The sequence below is a fragment of the Mirounga leonina genome, unplaced genomic scaffold (assembly GCF_011800145.1).
Source record: "Mirounga leonina isolate KUSES-001 unplaced genomic scaffold, KU_Mleo_1.0 Mir_115, whole genome shotgun sequence".
Classification (NCBI taxonomy): Eukaryota; Metazoa; Chordata; class Mammalia; order Carnivora; family Phocidae; genus Mirounga; species Mirounga leonina.
In genome coordinates this window covers 103,899,629-103,920,246 of record NW_023270268.1, presented here as the reverse complement: position 1 = coordinate 103,920,246, position 20,618 = coordinate 103,899,629, and the positions used below count along the sequence as shown (strand labels likewise).

General features: G+C 38.0%; 1 protein-coding gene across 1 annotated transcript in view; it reads right to left on the bottom strand.

The window, feature by feature from the left end:
• Positions 1 to 250: 250 nt before the first annotated feature.
• The window catches only part of CBLB (Cbl proto-oncogene B), a 222,195-nt gene continuing 201,827 nt past the window's right edge, over positions 251 to 20,618 (bottom strand). Inside the window, exon 19 of the mRNA XM_035000236.1 lies at positions 251 to 3,915. Coding sequence (XP_034856127.1) covers positions 3,656 to 3,915 — 260 coding nt within the window. The 3' untranslated portion in view covers positions 251 to 3,655. The remainder of the gene's footprint in view (positions 3,916 to 20,618) is intronic.

Below are 20,618 nucleotides of genomic sequence, written 5' to 3'. Positions count from 1 at the left end.
CCCAGATATGGTTCTTACTTGGAACTTTAATAGAACTCTTTCAGTTCGAAGACATGGAAGGAGCTTATTTAAGTAAATATCTTAAAATTATATGGTTTTGGTATTTAATAACCATCTGGGATGGGTATTTCGTACAACCCTGTCCACTTAGCTCTTGAATCCAACGTCTTTTGCTTAACACAAAAAAAACATAGAAATGCTGTGAAAGAAATGTTTTTGTTCATTTGAAAAATAAAATACCAACTCTGCATTTTGTTAAGATTCATTTTATAAAATACCTTAAAAGAACAGATAAAGTACTTGAGTTTACATAATAATCAGAATTGAAAAAAGATGAATATAAATTAATTGAACACATAACTATTTTGCCACATTAGACAAGTCTTAAAAAGGCATTTAAAAAAAATAGTAATTGGGAAGAAAACCCTTCACTCTATTGCTGTCTTTTTTTGGAAACTTTTCCTAGAAGCACTGAAATCCCAGGTCAACAGGCGGTACCTGTGTTGTTGAAAACACACTGTAATTTGCTTCCAAATCTGTCAGCTTAAGAGAAAAAATTAAAGTTTTAACCAGGTTCGATAATTCAGTGCAAATTTGAAAATTCAAGAGGAAAAGTAATGTCCAAACTGTAGGAAATGCTTCTGGAACTGAAAAAGAAAAAAATTCACATTATGAAGAAATCTTTGCAAGTGTTCTTGTGTGTGAGATATTGAGTTAACAAATGGGCCCTTTGAAGTTGCAATTAGGGCTTTAGTAAGACTATCTGCAATGTGGGCAAGGGAAAATGAACAGGGAAGACCTAAATGTCATTTTGTGGAAGGAAGCTCAAGTTAACCATAAGCACTGCTCTGATTAATTCTAGAAAATTTGGACAGGATATTGCAGACATCAAGGGGAAAAAAAGAAATTATGGAGACTAATTTACTAGACTATCATTGAGGATAAGTACTTCTATCCCCAGAACATGTTGGGGGATGGGGGAGAGCAAGTTAGTGTTGGCCATGATTGGTTTTAATTATATGGATTATATGGTCTACTGGCTTAAAAAATAATTACCAAGTCTTGAGAAATGGGAGGAATGTCTAACTTTCTAGATCACAGTGAAACCAAGTATTGATCATTTCCAACCATTAATGAGTAGTCATTTTTATAATTAAAGTATTTTTAATTATATCCATTAAAAAAAAGTTTTTTTTGAGTTTGGTAGTCATTGGTAATATGTAGCAATGGGATTTTCATGACCACATTTGATAGAAAGTTTCCTTCTTTCCATTCCATAGAAGTTTCTGATTCTTTTTAATGATAAAACTAATGGTTGCTATTGAGTACAAGTTGCAGAGATTTTAGTGGAGGCTAGTAAGTCTTCTTTGCAAAGTAGATTTTTTTAAAAAAAATGTAGGTCTAAATTTATATCATCACCAGTCTTTCTAATTCTCACTGGAAATTTTCACATATTTGAAAACTGAGGATGAACTATGTTTTTCTAACATTTGTATTTTACATCACTCTCTATTAAAGTTAAAATGATGTTATCACAATGAAGTGGCAACTTTTGGCTTTTAGTTGTACCTATGATTGGCAAGTCATAAAAAACACAAAACATACAGTGCTATTCCAACGTGCCATCGGAGACTGACAGAAAAAGAAGTGAATAATCATGATGATGTACATGAAGTTCCTAAATCAATGAAGAATTAGCTGATGCCATTTGTAAGTGTACAAAACTGCACTCATATACCTGCTCACAGGTGGAACATCTAAGGAAAAGTCAAAATTCCTCTCTGGGGACACCACTGACCAGTGCAGAATCACCTGAAGAAATTAAAACACCCAAGCCCGTGGACTCCTTGCAAGTACCTCCTATCGTGATAGCCAAACCCTCAAGGGCACATGTCGCACGTCACTGCAAAACAATGCATTGGTTCTCCTCCCCTGGTTAACTTGGTGACCCCTCCAGGCTTGCACACTGATTTCCTGGGTCCTGCTAGGTGTTTGGTCCTGTCCTTTCAAATCCTGAAGAGAGGCTCACTAGCAGATGCATCCTTGTACATCACACCAGGTGTGAGGCTGAAAGAGGAGCGGCAGAAATGCGCACCACCCTGCAGTGAGTCCATATTTAGAAAAACTGCTGTGGGCTCAAGCATTTCACACAGACCTGGGTTTTGTCCCATTTCTCCACGAACTTCTCATTAGGCTTTGTCCATCAGAGAGAGACTTTTGCCATCAAAAGCACAGATAAAGAATAACAAGACATTACATCGCAATCAGCTTGTGACAGTTTGTGCTTTAAAAACATAGTGCGTCAAGCACATCAGAGATGCTAAATAAATATTTGTAGCTTTATTAAAAGTAATAACATGGTTTCTGAAGAACCAACCTCCATTTTGGAAAAAAAAAAAAAGAAAAACCATATAAATTTCTTTCCCCTGACTGGATGGAACAATGAGAATCTACACATTAAATATGAACTCTGATTTGATTGCAGAGTTTGCCAAAAAGGCGAAAACAGAGAAGAAGAACATTGCCACAGTAGCAACAGCACTTAGCAGTGCGTTGAAGGTTTAACTTTCTCCGCCGCGGTATGAACTGGTTCCTACACCTGTTAGGCACCAGAGTGCAATCACTCACATAGGAAGTGAACTCTCTTCCACTTTGGGAAAGGTACGATCATAATTTTATCTGAAAATCAGGAACATATTTCAGGGAGACGGCCCTCTTCTTCAGCTTGTCTCAAAGTAATGCGGGAGTAAATGCCAGGGGACCTCATCCTATAACCTCAACATGGCATTGTCACGTGCAAGTGTATTCCTCCCACATCTGCAGTAGTTGCTTCCTACTATTTTATGTTTCTACAGAGTAGTGATGCCCCTGGGAGGACAAAGATGAGAATATGCAGGGATAAAGATCACAAAACTTACACTAAAAAGGGATGGTCCTCTATATCATATGAAAAACCCCTTATCAAAAGGCAGTGAGCTCACGGACGAAAAAATGCTTTATACATTCATAATTTTCCCGTCTCACAACAGCAAAGGTTTCCAAAGACAAGACTCAGTAGTGAAGGCCACACTTTTTTTTTTTTCTTTTTTTTGCATTAGTTCGATATGTTGAAAATCAGAACCTTGGAAGCATCTTGTAAATGGGGGAAATGGAACTGGACCCGGCTGGGCGTGGGGGCGGGGCGTGATGGAAGGGATCCAAACGAACGTGTGACTCAGCTATTGACGTGGACAGCAGGGGAGTTGGTGGGAAATGTTACAGCAGACCTGACTCCTCTACCAACGGTCTGTCAAGAACACAGTACAAGGATCAAAAAACAAAAACCAAAAACCCTAAAACAAAACTAAAACCAAAAATGAACTGCAACTTTGCCAGCTTGTAAACAAGGAAAAGCATTTCACAGATTCAAAGTTCAAGGGAAGTAAACGTCTTTAAATTATTTTTGTCAGTTCAACCCTGATTTAAAAAGTATGGCTAGCAGAAATAAGGAAGCACAGCCGTTGACATCCTGAGCGAGCAGATGTCTTCTGAGAAGCAGCACTTCCAAGCCTCTTCTCAAGATGCCACGCCGAGGAGACACCTTCTCTCACTTGTCTCTCTTCCACAGTCCTGGAATATCGATTGCTTGCCATGCTGGTGTGGACAGTCCTGGCTGCTATAGATTTAGACGTGGGGAGACTGGAGGAGGGTAGGCGAATTCTCGGAGGATGCTCCGGGCCACTTCCACATTATTCTGGGCTATCTCTAAGGCTCTCTTCACTTCTTCAAAGGCATAACCCTCTCCCATGAGTTTTGCAATTTTTGCATCAACATTTTCCAATGCTGCCTCGGGCCCGTGGGGTTTTCTGTGGTGGATTTCTGGTGCAGTCCTGCGTGGTCGTGGTTTAGGAGGTCTGGCTGGTGCTTGTGAACCATCTGTGTAGATTTTAAAAAGATCATGTAAATAATGGGCTAAAAATAAAGACACCGTATCAGTTTGATCTCATTTTATATGAAAACCCTATTTTTCATTATCTCCATAAATAAACTTGCCCTCCCATTTGAACGTTAAAAAAAACTGAGTTAGAATGTGTTGGAAGTTTGAGAAATTAATACAAATTTACTCCCAATGCCACATGTTATTCTTTAAGCCATATGAAGTAACAGGTAGAGAAGGGGAAAAAAATTGAAAATGAAAGGCTTTCATTATGGGGACACTAGCTTATTCTTTCCTACTATGGTGGAGGATCTTTCTTGGGAAGTTTCTACCAGAGGAAACTGTTACAAGGTTGTCGATATTCCTGGAAGCACATCCCCAGCAGGTCCTCCATCCCACCCAGGCCACAGAACAACTACTTTGAGCAATAGGCTTTGTGGTGTCTCTGCCCGTCTGACTTTTCAAGTTAATAATGCTGTCTGTCACCTGATGCTGGGGTGGGGAGAAAAATAGTATATGCTTCGAGTCTACTGTTAGTTAATAGGCTGAGCAGAAGTAAACTCACTGCTTTGCTCAAATACTTTACCCAGATTCCAAATGTAGGAAGTTTTGCTAGAGAAAAAGCAAAGCCAGCAAAAACATGAGCAACGGAGATTCGGACTCCAGATCAGTCCCCTGATAAGCTTCTCAAAGTTAAATCAAAAGACATTGGTGCCCATGAATGGAGAGTAATCTTACTAAGAGAAAGAATTAGAGACCACTGCCCCTCACAGACCCCAGGGCATGGGCTGGTAACTTGAGAAGGCACTTTTATATCATGGATGTCCATATCTATATTTGGTACTGTTTTTCAAAAGTCTAAATTAAAAAAAAGATTAAAATAAAAATTACCAAATTTATGTCATGCAACACATTTATGGATTTAAGACTATTTAGACATCGACACTTCCTTAATAGCTTTCTCAGAGCACTGACAAATGCCAAATGATAAATCCAAGGACATAGTTAAGTAGATGAGGAAGTGAGGCTACAATCCAAATGCCTTGTGACTCTTGTCCCCATCCTTGCCCTCCTGGTCTCTGCTGCTTTGCCAACTTTCCCAATATCTTCATGAGAAATTGTAAGCTGATATTTTCAATAATAATCAAATCTAAATCAAAAAATTATCTAATACATTCTTTTATATTTTTCTCATAAGTCTTTTTCCATGAGAAGGTAACTTGTCAAAAACATCCTCTTCACAATTCCAGCAGTATAGTAGTATAACATACATACGTGAAAGCCTCCAATATGAACATATTTCGTTCCACACCAAATTGGATGATAGTCTTATTTTTAATCTTTACTTTCTTAAGAATACTGCCCAGTTTGGAAAAATATAGCTATAGATAAAGCTTATTAAATTATGCTCATATACAAGAACACATTAATTTCTGGTTCTTGCTCAAGTCTGTATATACTGTACCTTGCATCTATAAGTAAACATCTCAAGTTACTATGGTCTGCTAAACTACATTTCTTACTATGTTTTCAGGTCCCATTTATTTTCTATTAAGTATTTCCATTATGTCATGCAGAGCTGGACAATAAATTTTACTTTGCTTCTAATCATTTCCATCTAAACTGTTAGAAATTCTAGCAAGCTATCCTTTAATCAATCACCACGGAAGTCATACATTGAAATCTTGTCTGCTCTGATTTACTTTTTGATGAGAAAGAGTACCTACACTTAAATGCAAGTCTAAATTCCCCGTTTTCTACAGGTAAGGCTCAAAGAGTTTTTCTAATACTTTCATTTTGCTTTTGTCCAGAATACTGAGAAGGGCAGATGAATGCCAAGCATCACTGAAAAGAACAGCTAAATATGCTCCTAGAATGGGAAGGATACTATGGTAGCCGGAGACACATCTAATAGTATAATTGGCAATGAAGTTTTAAGATTTAGAACTTTTAAATGTAATAAGGATATGTATTTTTAATTGAAGTATAGTTGACATACAATATATTTGTTTCAAGTGTACAGCAGTAATTTAACATGTATATACATGTTACCATCTGTCACCATACAAAGTTTTTAAAGTATCACCGACTATATTTCCTATGCTGTCCTGATGTTCTAACTGGAAGTCTGCACCTCTTGATCCCTTTCAGCTATTTTGCCCATTCTCCGAACTCCACACAACCACCAGTTCTCTGTATTTATGAGTCTTTCTCTGTTCTTTTCATTTTTTTTAGATTGCACATACAAGTGAAATCATATGGTATTTGACTTATTTCACTTAGCATAATACCCTCTAGGTCCATCCACATTGTTGCAAATGGCAAGATGTCACTTTTTATGGCTGAGTAATATTCCAGTGTGTGTCTCTGTGTGCGTATATACATCTTTATCCATTCATCTATTGAGGGGCACTTACATGGCTTCCACTTCTTGGCTACTGTAAATAATGCTGCAATGAAGATAGAAGTGCATATATATTTTCACATTAGTGTTTTTGTTTACCAGTGTCTTATAGTTTTCAGAGTACAGGTCTTTCACCTCCTTGGTTGAGTTTATTCAGGCATTTTATTATTTTATTTTATTTTGGGGGGGGCTTTTTTGGCATTTTATTCTTTTTGATTCAGTTGCAAATGGAACTGTTTTCTTAATTTCTCTAATAGTCCATTATTAGTATACAGAAATACAACAGATTTCTATATATTAATTCTGTATCCTACAATTTTACTGAATTTATTTATCCTATTAGTGTTCTGGTAGAGTCTTTAGAGTTTTCTATATATGGTATCATGTCATCTGCAAATAGTGACAGTTTTACTTCTTCCATATGAATTTGGATGCCTTTTGTTTCTTGTCTGATTGTGGTGACTAAGACTTTTGGTACTATGTTGAATAAAAGTTGTGAGGGAGAGGATCCTTGTCTTGTTCCTAATCCTAGAGGGAAACCTTTTCACTGTTGAGTGTGATGTTAACTGTGAGCCTGTCATATACAGCTTCACGATGTTAAGGTATATTCTCTACCCACTATGTTGAGAGTTTTTACCATATGAATAGATGTTGAATTTTGTCAAATAAGTTTTCTGCATCTATTGAGATGATCGTATGATTTTATCCTTCATTTTGTTAATGTGCATCACACTGAATTGCAGATGCTGAATCATCCTTGTACCCCTGGAGTAAATTCCACTTGATTGGGGTGAATGATCTTTTTAACCTTATTTTTGAATGTTGTTTGCTAATGTTTTGTTGAGGATTTTTGCATCTATGTTCTTCTGGGATATTGGCCTGTAATTTTATTTTTAGTAATATCTTTTGTCTGATTTTGCTATCAAAGTAATGCTGGTATTGTAGAATGAATCTGGAAATGTTCCTTTTCAATTTTTTGGAATATTTTGAGAAGGGTAGGTATTAACTCTCTTTAAATGTTTGGTAGAATTCACTCATGAATCCTTCTCGTTCTGAACTTGTGTTTCCTGGGAGTTTTTAAATCACTGGTTCAACTTCATTACTAGTAATTTGTTCATATTATCTATTTCTTTCTGATTCAGTCTTGGAGGATTGTGTTTCTAGGGACTTAGCAATGATTTCTTTTAGGTTGTGCAAATTGTTGGCAAATAATATTTTGTAGTAGCCTTTTATAATCCTTTGTATTTCTCAGTTGTAACTTTTCCTCATTCATTTCTGATTTCATTTGAATCCTCTCTTTCTCTTGATTAGTCTGAATAAAGGTTTATCAGTTTTGTTTCTCTAAGAACCAGCTCCTAGCTTTGTTGATCTTTTTTACTTTTTTTTTTTTTCCCAGTCTCTCTTTCATTTATTTCCACTCTGATCTTTGTTATTTCTTTCCTTCTTCTAACTTTGGGCTTTATTCTTCTTTCTAGTTCTTTAGGTATAAAGTTAAATAGTTTGAGATTTCTGTTGTTTCTTGGGGTAGGCCTGTATGACTATAATCTTCCCTGTTAGAACTATTTTTGCTGCTTCCCACAGATTTTGGAAATTTGTGTTTCCATTTTCATTTGTCTCAAGGTATTTTTTTATTCCTCTTCGATTTCTCCATTGACCCACTTCTTGTTTAGCAGAATGTTGTTTAGTCTCCATGTGTTTGTGTTTCTTCCAGTTCCTGTAATTGATTTCTAAATTGATACTGCTGTGGTCAGAAAAGATGCTTGATGTAATTTCAATCTTCTTAAATTTATTGAGAGTTGTTTTATGGCCTAACATGTGATCTATCCTGGAGAAAGTTCCACGTGCACTTAAAAAGAAGGTATACTTGCTGTTTGGGGATGGAATGTTTTGGATAAATCTTAATTTGGTGTAATATGTTGTTCAATGATAGTGTTTCCTTATTGATTTTCTGCATGAATTATCTATCCATTGATGTAAGTGGGGTATTAAAATTTCCTGCTATGATTTCATTAGTGTCAGTTTCTTCCTTTATGTCTATTAATATTTATGTACTTAAATGCTTCTATGTTAGGTACTTAGGTATTTACAATTGTTATATCCTTTTGTTAGACTGATCCTTATATCCTTACATAATGCCCTCTTTTACATCTTTTGTGTCTGATGTCCGCGTTTTTTTTTTTGTCATTTTCATGGAATATCTTTCTCCATGCCTTTACTTTCAGTTTGCATGTGTCTTTAAGGTGTGAAATCTCTTGTAGACAGCATACAGATGGATCCTTTTTATCCATTCATTTGCCCTATGTCTTTTGGTTGAAGCATTTAGTCCACTTATATTTAAAGAAATTATTTATAAGTATGTAGTTATTGCTATTTTGTTAATTGTTTTCTGGCTATTTTCATAGTTCTCTGTTCCTTTCTTTTGCTCTCTTCCCTTGTGATTTGCTTGGATTTTCCTTCTAAAGAGAAGTACGTATTTTTATGTATTTTTGAGTATGTATTATAGGTTTTTGGTTTGTGGTTAGCATGAGTTTCATATATAATTCCCTATTTATACAGCAGGTTATTTTGCTTGTCACTTAAGTTTAAACTCATTTTGAAAGCACATTTTTACCCTGCACCCCACAATTTATGTATTTGATGTTATCTTGCACATTTTTATTATGTGCATCCCTTAACTAATTATTGTAGATAGTTGATTTTACTACTTTTGTCTTCTAACCTTTGGAATAGTTTTATAAGTAATCTAGTTTTACTATATAAGGCCTTCTCCCCCCACTCCGCCCCCCACTTAAGTCCCTTTAACATTTCCTGTAAGGCTGGTTTAGTGGTGATGAACTCCTTTAACTTTTGTTTGTTTGAGAAACACTAACTCTCCTTCAATTCTGAATGATAATCTTGCTAGGTACAGTATTCTTGGTAGTAGGTGTGGTTTCCCCGGCCCCCTCCCCACCCCCCACCCCCAGCACTTTGCATTTATCATGCACTATCTTCTGGCCTGCAAAGTTTCTGCTGAAAAATCAGCTCAAAGTCTTACAGGTGTTCCCTTGTACATAGCTAGTTGCTTTTAAGATTCTCTCGTTATCTTTAATTTTTGGCATTTTAATTATTATGTGTCTGTGCGCGAACCTCTTTGGGTTCATCTTGTCTGGGGCTCCTCTGTGCTTCCTTGGCCTGAATGGGTTTTCTTTCCCAGGTTAGAGAAGTTTGCCGCTTTTATGTCTTCAAATAAGTAAGTTTTCTGCCCCTTTCTCTTCTCCTTCTGAGACCCTTATAATAAAAATGTTAGTATGCTTGATGTTGTCCAAGAGGTCCCTTAACCTGTCCTCATTTTTTCTTTTGCTGTTCAGCTTGGATGATTTCCACTATTTGGTCTTCGAGATTGCCGATCCACTCTTCTGCATCCTCTAAACTGTTGACTTCCTCTAGTGTATTTTTCAACTCAGTTACTGTATTTTTCAGCTCTGATTGGTTTTTATATTTTCTTTATTGACAGTCTCGCTATCTTTAAGACCATTTATTTGAACTCTTTATCAGATGGATTGCATATCTGTTTCATTTAGTTTCTCTTTTTTTTTCTCCCTCTGAGGTTTTGCCTTGTTCTTTCATTTGGAAATTCTTCCTCTGTCTGTTTGTCTGACTCTGGGTTTGTTTCTATGTATTAGGTAGGTCAACTACATCTCCTGGTCTTGAAGGTAGTGGCCTTGTATAGAAGGTGTCCTGTAGGGCCCAGAAGTACACTCTCCCTTGGTCATCAGAACCAGGTGCTTCACCGATATTCCATGTGTGAGCTGTGTGTGTGGGGGGGCTGGCTTCTACCCTTGTCCTCCAGGTGTGGCAGGGTAGGAACCACTTTAGAGGGATATCTGTAGGAGAGGGCAGGCTGGATCCATGGGGGAATGCCAGAGTGGGGTGAGCAATGCTAGGAAAGTAGATGGAGAGCATCCAAACTGGTGACCACCAGCATTGAGCTAGCTAGGCTGAAGGAGGGCAAGGAAAATGGTGTCTGCCAACACTTCCATTCCTGGAAAAAAGGTTCTACAGATCTCTGCCCCTCCTGCACATACCCTAAAATGGTCAATCTTCAATAATGGCCCTGGTGCTTTTTCAAACTGCTGCCTTGGAGTAAGTTTATGTACAGGCCCTTTAAGAGTGGAGTGGAGCCTTGATTTCCTATGGCCCTCTGGCTCTTCTGGAGTGAAGCTCCACTGATTTTCAAATTTTCATATTCTTGATGCAGATCCCTAGGGTGTGGGGGATACCCAGTGTGGGGCTTGAACTGCTTACTCCTCAGGGAGGACCTCTGTACCTGTGATATCCCTCCTGCTTGTGGGTTGCTGTGCCAGGGGTTTGGTTCCCAGCCACATCTCCTCTCTGCCCCTTCTACCCTTCTCGGGGTGAAAGAGCTGTTCTGCTAGTCTTCAGGTAACTCTCAGAGTTGCTCTATACGTAGTTGCAGGCTTAGTATGTCTGTGGGAGGAGGGGAGCTCAGGATCTACCTACTCCACCATCTTTTCTTTATCCTAAACATATGTATTTTTGATCCTGGTAAAGAACATTAAAACAAGGCACCTTTCACCAGGAAAAACCCCAAGAAGCCTATCTGTTATGTAAGGTTGCTATAATTAATACTGGCAATGGTAGTTGCAGATGACTATTCTTTTTTTGAAAAAAATTAGTAAACACAATTTAGGAAACCTAAGTTAGCAAGGAAAAACACACACATACACAGACCTGATGATTAAATCAACTCTAGAGTAGTGAAGGTATCTCTGATCCTGGAACTGGTATTATTTTGCACACAAAATACATTTGAAATATCAACTATGGAAAGTGATTCAAACAACCATTGGAAAGAATCATGCTAGATTTTGAAGACTACTAAAAAAGACCTTCTTAAAGCAAAGATTTATTATCCTAATAGATATTTTCCCTTGAAATCCAAAGTCACATATCCCAGCTCATTTAATCCTAGTCCTAACTCAAAATTTATTTCCTCAAAAGAGTGCTGACCTCTCTTCAGAATTTTACAAATGCTTGGAATTTGAATTGTATCATGTATTTGAGCCTACAAATAGAAGTAAAACGGAATCTGTTGCAACTCTGGCCACTTGTTTATAAATTTCTACTTACTGATGAATATTCAAGTTTGGCATATCTTAATTTTTTGTTCAGTTGTTTTAATTGAATAGAGTAGCTCTGTACCAGGTCACTGACAGCTACAACTGAGACTTTTCTGGATGTAGATGAGGAACATCACTTATTTCACTTTGGCAACTAAGATTTTGACCTTGAGCTAAGCCATTTAATTGTACAATTTTCACTCTCTAAATCTACTTTCCTATCTCATTTTTAGAAATATTATTTATCCCTTCTCAGTGAGGTAGTATGCAAATAATTAATGTAATGGTCTTTTCAGCACATATATTGAACATTAAAAATAAAGGACAATGTGGGGGAGGAGCAAGATGGTGGAGGAGTAGGAGACCAAAATTTCGTCTGGACCCAGGAATTCAGCTACATAGGTATCAAACCATTCTAAACACCTACGAACTCAACAGGAGATTGAAGAAAAGAAAAACAACTCTCTGAACAGAAAAGCAACCACTTTCTGGAAGGTAGGACGTGCGGAGAAGTGAATCTGAGGCGATATTCGGGAGGATAGACGGCGGGGGAGGGGGCCTCCGTCAGCCACTACTGGCAAGTGATAGAGCAGTGGAGCACAAAATTGGAACTTTTAGAAGTCGGCTCTGCTGAGGGACGTTGTTCCAGTGGCTAAGTGGGGGGTGGAACCCTCACTGGGACAGTGTGGTCTCAGGACCCTTGGGGTCACAGAAAGACTGGGGGTGCCTGAGTGCGGCAGAGCTCCCAGATATTGGAGTGAGGAAGCCGGCTGCAGAGACGGAGCCGAGGAGTGGGCTCTCAGAAAAGGGTTGCCATAAACCGTGATCTGCAGCATAGTCAGGCCACTGCTCTTCCAGTAGGGACCCAACAAGCGGCAGATCCAGGGAGATTCCCCTTCCTCCACGGGAGGAGTGGTGCGGGAGCACATGGCAGGGATCTGCTGGGGTTGGAGACTCCACATGGGGATGTGGGCCAGGGATAGAAATGCTTGGTCACAGGCTGGGTGAGCATGGAGTAGAGCCAGAGACCAGGGAGACGAGAGTGATTGACTGCTTTTCTCTGGGGGCTCACTGAGGAGTGGGGCCCCGAGTTCTCGGCTCCTCCGGGGCAGAGATTGGGAGGCTGCCATTTTCACTCATCCTCCAAAGCTGTACGGAAAGCTTGCAGGGAACAAAATCTCTGGAGAGCAAACCTGAGCAGATTACTTAGTCCGGACCGGCAAGGGTGGGGCAATTCCGCCTCTGGCAAAGACATTTGAGAAACACTGCAACAAGCCCCTCCCCCAGAAGATCACCAAAAACAGCCAGCCAAGACCAAGTTTACCAGTCAATGAGAACGACAGAACTCCAGCACTAGGGAAATACAGCACATAGAATTCGTGGCTTTTTTCCATGATTCTTTAGTCTTTCAAAGTTGATTTTTTTATTTTATTTTTTTAAATTTTTCTTTTTCCCTTTTTCAACCAACATCTTATAAATACCTTTTTTTAAAAATCTTTATTTTTCATTTTTAGAGTCATATTCTATTCCTTCATAGTAGTTAACCTTATATAAGTTGTTCTCTCTTTAAAATTTTGGGAGGCACTTTCTTCTAACAGACCAAAATCTAGCATGTGGCAATGATCTATGCACCAGCATGATCATATTCTTTTTTTTTCTTTTTTCTTTTTTTCTTTGTCCCCTTCTTTTCCCCCAGTTTCAGGTCTTTTCTGATTTGTTTAGTGTATATTTTTCTGGGGTCGTTGTTACCCTGTTAGCATTTTGTTCTCTCATTCATCTATTGTCTTCTGGACATGACAAGATGGAAAAATTCACCTCAGAAAAAAGAACAAGAGGCAGTCCTGACTGCCAGGGACCTAATCAATATGGACATTAGTAAGATGTCAGAACTAGAATTCAGAATGATGATTTTAAAGATACTAGCTGGGCTTGAAAAAAGCATGGAAGATATTAGAGAAACCCTTTCTGGAGAAATAAAAGAATTAAAAATCTCACCAAGTCGAAATCAAAAAGGCTATTAATGAGGTGTAATAAAAAATGGAGGCTCTAACTGCTAGGATAAATGAGGCAGAAGAGGGAATTAGTGATATAGAAAACCAAATGATGAAAATAAAGAAGCTGAGAAAAAGAGAGATAAACAACTACTGGATCACGAGGGCAGAATTTGAGAGATAAGTGATACCATAAGATGAAACAATATTAGAATAATTGGGATCCCAGAAGAAGAAGAAAGAGAGAGAGGGGCAGAAGGTACATTGGAGCAAATTATAGCAGAGAACTTCCCTAATTTGGGGAAGTAAACAGGCATCAAAATCCAGGAGGCACAGAGAAACCTCCTCAAAAATCAATAAAAATAGGTCAACACCCCGACATCTAATAATAAAACTTATGAGTCTCAGAGACAAAAAGAAAATCCTGAAAGCAGCTCGGGAGAAGAGATATGTAACCTACAAGGGTAGAAACATTAGATTGGCAACAGACCTATCCACAGAGACCTGGCAGGCCAGAAAGGACTGGCAGGATATATTCAGAGCACTAAATGAGAAAAATATGCAGCCAAGAATACTATATCCAGCTAGGCTGTCATTGAAAATAGGAGAGAGAAAAAGCTTCCAGGACAAACAAAAACTAAAGGAATTTGCAAACATGAAACCAGCCCTACAAGAAATACTGAAAGGGGTCCTCTAAGCAAAGATAGAGCCTAAAAGTAACATAGACCAGAAAGGAACACAGACAATACACAGTAACATTCACCTTACAGGCAATACAATGGTACTAAATTCATATCTTTCAATAGTAACCCTGAATGTAAATGGGCTAAATGCCCTAATCAAAAGACATAGGGTATCAGATTGGATAAAAAACAAGACCCATCGATATGCTGTCTGCAAGAGACTCATTTTAGACCCAAAGACACCCCCAGATTGAAAGTGAGGGGGTGGAAAACCATTTACCATGCTAATGGACACCAAAAGAAAGTTGGGGTGGCAATCCTTATATCAGACAAATTAGATTTTAAACCAAACATTGTAATAAGAGATGAGGAAGGACACTATATCCTACTTAAAGGGTCTATCCAACAAGAAGATCTAACAATTGTAAATATCTATGCCCCTACCATGGGAGCAGCCAATTATATAAGCCAATTAATAACAAAAGCAAAGAAACACATCCACAACAATACAATAATAGTGGGGGACTTTAACACCCCCCTCACTGAAATGGACAGATCATCTAAGCAAAAGATCAACAAGGAAATAAAGACTTTAAATGACACATTGGACCAAATGGACTTCACAGATATATTCAGAACATTCCATCCCAAAGCAACAGAATACACATTCTTCTCTAGTGCCCATGGAACATTCTCCAGAATAGATCACATCCTAGGTCATAAATCAGGTCTCAACCAGTAGCAAAAGATTGGGACCATTCCCTGACTATTTTCAGACCACAATGCTTTGAAACTAGAACTCAGTCACAAGAGGAAAGTCGAAAAGAACTCGAATACATGGAAGCTAAAGAGCATCTTACTAAAGCATGAATGGGTCAATCAGGAAATTAAAGATGAATTTAAAAAATTCATGGAGACCAATGAAAATGAAAACACAACTGTTCAAAATCTTTGGGATGCAGCAAAGGCAGTCCTAAGAAGAAAGTATATAGCAATACAAGCCTTTCTCAAGAAACAAGAAAGGTCTCAAATACACAACCTAACCCTACACCTAAAGGAGCTGGAGAAAGAACACCAAATAAAGCCTAAACCGAGCAGGAGAAGAGAAATAATAAAGATCAGAGCAGAAATCAATGAAATAGAAACCAAAAGAACAGTAGAACAGATCAACTAGGAGCTGGTTCTTTGAAAGAATTAACAAGAGTGATAAACCCCAGGCCAGATTTATCAAAAAGAAAAGAGAAATGACCCAAATAAATAAAATCATGAATGAAAGAGGAGAGATCACAACCAACACCAAAGAAATACAAACAATTATAAAAACATATTATGAGCAACTATATGCCAGCAAATTAGATAATCTGGAAGAAATGGATGCATTCCTAAAGATGTATCAACTACCATAACTGAACCAGGAAGAAATAGAAAACCTGAACAGACCTATAACCACTAAGGGAATTGAAGTAGTCATCAAAAATCTCCCAACAAACAGAAGCCCAGGGCCAGATGGCTTCCCAGGGGAATTCTACCAAATATTTAAAGAAGAATTAATACTTATTCTTCTGAAACTGTTCCAAAAAATAGAAATGGAAGGAAAACTTCCAAACTCGTTTTATGAGGCCAGCATTACCTTGATCCCCAAACCAGACAAAGACCCCATCAAAAAGGAGAATTACAGACCAATATCCTTGATGAACATGGATGCAAAAATTCTCACCAAAATACTAGCCAATAGGATCCAACAGTACATTAAAAGGATTATTCACCACGACCAAGTGGGATTTATCCCTGGGCTGCAAGGTTGGTTCAACATCTGCAAATCAATCAGTGTGATACAATACATTAACAAAAGAAAGAACAAGAACCATATGATCCTCTCAATAGATGAAGAAAAAGCATTTGACAAAGTACATCATCCTTTCTTGATCAAAACTCTTCAGAGTATACGCATAGAGGGTACATACTTCAATATCATAAAAGCCATCTATGCAAACCCACAGCGAATATCATTCTCAATGGGGAAAAACTGAGAGCTTTCCCCCTAAGGTCAGGAACACGGCAGGGACGTCCACTATCACCACTGCTATTCAACACAATATTAGAAGTCCTAGCCACAGCAATCAGACAACAAAAAGAAATAAAAGACATCTGAATCGGCAAAGAAGAAGTCAAACTCTCACTCTTTGCAGATGATATGATACTTTATGTGGAAAACCCAAAGACTCTACCCAAAACTGTTAGAACTCATACAGCAATTCAGTAAAGTGCAGGATATAAAATCAATGCACAGAAAACAGTGGCATTCCTATACACCAACAACAAGACAGAAGAAATTAAGGAGTCGATCCCATTTACAATTGCACCCAAAACCATAAGATACCTAGGAATAAATCTAACCAAAGAGGCAAAGAATCTGTACTCAGAAAACTATGAAATACTCATGAAAGAAATTGAGGAAGACACAAAAAATGGAAAAACGTTCCACGTTCATGGATTGGAAGAACAAACATTGTTAAATGTCTATGCTACCTAGAGCAATCTAAACATTTAATGCAATCCCTATCAAAATAACATCCACTTTTTTCAAAGAAATGGAACAAATAATCCTAAAATTTGTATGGAACCAGAAAAGACCCTGAATAGCCAGAGGAATGTTGAAAAAGAAAAGCCAAGCTGGTGGCATCACAATTCCGGACTTCAAGCTCTATTACAAAGCTGTCATCATCAAGACAGTATGGTACTGGCACAAAAACAAACACATAGATCAATGGAACAGAATAGAGAGCCCAGAAATGGACCCTCAACTCTATGGTCAACTAATCTTCGATAAAGCAGGAAATAATGTCCAGTGGAAAAAGGACAGTCTCTTCAACAAATGGTGTTGGGAAAATTGGACAGCCACATGCAGAAGAATAAAACTGGACCATTTCCTTACACCACACACAAAAATAGACCCCAAATGGTTGAAAGACCTAAATGTGAGACAGGAGTCCATCAAAATCCTAAAGGAGAACACGGGCAGCAACCTCTTCAACCTCAGCCACAGCAACTTCTTCCGAGAAACATCACCAAAGGCAAGGGAAGCAAGGGCAAAAATGAACTATTGGGACTTCATCAAGATAAAAAGCTTTTGCATAGCAAAAGAAACAGTCAACAAAACCAAAAGACAACCGACAGAATGGGAGAAGATATTTGCAAATGACATATCAGATAAAGGGCTAGTATCCAAAATCTATAAAGAACTTCTTAAACTCAACACCCAAAGAACAAATGATCCAATCAAGAAATGGGCAGAAGACATGAACAGACATTTTTCCAAAGACATCCAAATGGCCAACAGACACGTGAAAAAGTGCTCAACCTCACTTGGCATCAAGGAAATCCAAATCAAAATCTCAATGAGATACCACCTCACACCAGTCAGAATGGCTAAAATTAACAAGTCAGGAAACGACAGATGTTGGCAGGGATGCGGAGAAAGGGGAACCCTCCCACACTGTTGGTGGGAATTCAAGCTGGTGCAGACACTCTGGAAAACAGTATGGAGGTTCCTCAACAAGTTGAAAATAGAGCTGCCCTACGACCCAGTAATTGCATTACTGGGTATTTACCCCAAAGATACAAATGTAGGGATCTGAAGGGGTATGTGCACCCCAATGTTTACAGGAGCAATGTCCACAATAGCCAAACTATGGAAAGAGCTAAGATGTCCATTGACAGATGGATGGATAAAGATGTGGTAGATATATACAATGGAATGTTATGCAGCCATCAAAAGGAATGAAATCTTGCCATTTGCAATGACGTGGATGGAACTGGAGGGTATTATGCTGAGCGAAATAAGTCAATCAGAGAAAGACATGTACCATATGATCTCACTGATATGAGGAATTCTTAATCTCAGGAAACAAACTGAGGGTTACTGGAGTGGTAGGGGTGGGAGGGATGGGGTGGCTGGGTGATAGACACTGGGGATGGTATGTGCTATGGTGAGCGCTGTGAATTGTGTAAGACTGTTGAATCACAGACCCGTGCCTCTGAAACAAATAATACATTATATATTAAAAAAAAAAAAAAAAAAGCAGGAAGGGAAAAATGAAGGGGGCGAAATCGGAGGGGAGAAGAACCATGAGAGACCATGGACTCTGAGAAACAAACTGAGGGTTCTAGAGGGGAGGGGGAGGGGGGTATGGGTTGGCCTGGTGATGGGTATTAAAGAGGGCATGTACTGAATGGAGCACTGGGTGTTATACACAAACAATGAATCATGGAACACTACATCAAAAACTAATGAGGTAATGTATGGTGATTAACATAACAATAAAATAAAAATAAATTTCAAGTTAGGGAAATTATGACAAATCCAAGGATCAAACAAACTTACTTGCTACCTCAAAAAAAAAAATAAAGGACAATGAATTCACATTTATGATAACTGCTATACTTAAATGCCATGAACAGTAATTACTACAAATTAAAAGTTATGTCAGAAGTGTGGAAGAGGAAAAAACATGGAATCCGTTGTGAGTGCTAATTCCATAGAAAGCTTTTAAGCAACATCTTAAGGAAGATCTGTTACAACCTGAACTAAGAGTAGAAACTATTTTAAAAAAGTGGGGGTAGGGGCTCAGTTGGTTAAGCATTCAACTCTTGATTTTAGCTAAGGTCATGATCTCAGGGTTGTGAGATCAAGCCCTGCATCCGGCTCTATGCTGGGTGTGGAGCTTGCCTAAGTTTCTCTTCCACTCTCTCTTAAAGGATTCCTTTTTTTTTAGTTAAAAAAAGGGGAGGAGGAGATCATTTTCATGTTCATCATTAGAGCAAACTGCTTAAAACTAATCTTTCTTTCTACATATCCATTCCCAAAGCTTATAGACAGCCTTCACTTTACAGCTTGTTCTTTTTCACCATGTCTGAAAGAGACACCAGGTCCTTTTTCCCTTTAGAATGGGTAAGTAATAGAAAGGAGCAATGAAACAGAAGATGAAACTATCTTATAGTTCCCCAAAAGTTATTACACTTTTGGAGTACATTGGAATTACTATGAATCTTACCAACTCTATGGAAATTTCTATACCTGAATAAATGACCTTTCAAGATCTTCTTAAGGATGACATGTGTTTATTCTAGTGCTGCTGCCCATGCTCACTGTAGTTTTGAGCTATGAGCAATGGCAATGGCATCAAAATAAGTGCCAGAATACCTGGAGCCATAGGATATAAATAGCACATCTTCTTGGCGCGCCAATTTTACTCAAGGATTACAGATTTACCAAGGAGGAAAATGTAAAATTTGCACAAGTTTTTAAGATAAAACAGACTTGCAACACACTGGGGCTTTAACCGAAAGTGGACAATCAGGAAATTGATTCAGAGTTAACTCCTTGGTGGGCTGAAAGGTTTGAGAAGCGGTGGTTTAAGGTTAAATCTTGATTCAATTTTCATTATCTGAGCATATAAAAGAGCAAAGCGATACTGAGAAAAGTCCTGGATGGCACGGGAATAATCCTGATGAACACATGGTTAGAATAATACCTTAAATGGTTACTCCAGGTGGTGCATTCTAAATGAGGGCAGTATCCTCAGGAGGATGAAAATTGGTCCTTGAGGGATGAGAAAAGGTCTTAGATGCTAAAAGGTACACAGAAATAGAGAGTATATCTGTGGTATTAAACTGTCATTTGCAGGAGGGCAGGAGTGATTACAGAAAAAACAAAGGTCTAAAAGGGTCCTTAGGCAGATTATGATTAAAAAAAGCAAACAAAAGGCAAGCTACACTGCTGTCACTCACATTTCTCAGGGTTGATGGCACTTCTACTTCAGGGGCTACCAACTATTTCACTGCAAGAGGTCCTTATTTATTACTCCCTTCATTGTCTAAACTTTGGTGGTTTTTTTAAATACATATTTTGAAAGATGTATCTAATAAGCATTTGTCATCACACAGATGAATCTATTTCCTATTTGTCATATTAAGCCTTATTTAACAATAGCTATAACACCAAGTTTCTATATTTCTAGACCAAAGCAGAGGCATTTAATTCATTACTTTTCTTGCAAATAAAGTTAGAGTTTCTGTTAGACTTCTAAAATATTAGTCTGTGACAGCACATAAAAATGATGGACCATCATACAATAATTTAAAATGACACTTATTTTAAAACTTAATGATGTGGTGAGTTACTTACGAAACTATGTTAAATGGAATTGAGACAGAATTGACATACTGAGTATGATCTCAATGTTGTGAACATGTACACAGACAAACATTAGAAGGAAGTACACAAACATTAGAAGGAAGTGCGCCAACATGGCAACAATGTTCCTGATTGATGATGGGTTAGAAGTGACTTCTCTTTGTTTTTGCATTTTATTCTCCAATGTGCATGTACTACTTTCATAATTAGAAAAAAAACAAATCGCCTCAGATCCCCTCTGCTAGCTTTACAGGTCTAAGCTGCTCAAAGATCTAATATGGAGAAATAGAATGATTTTGCTGATATAA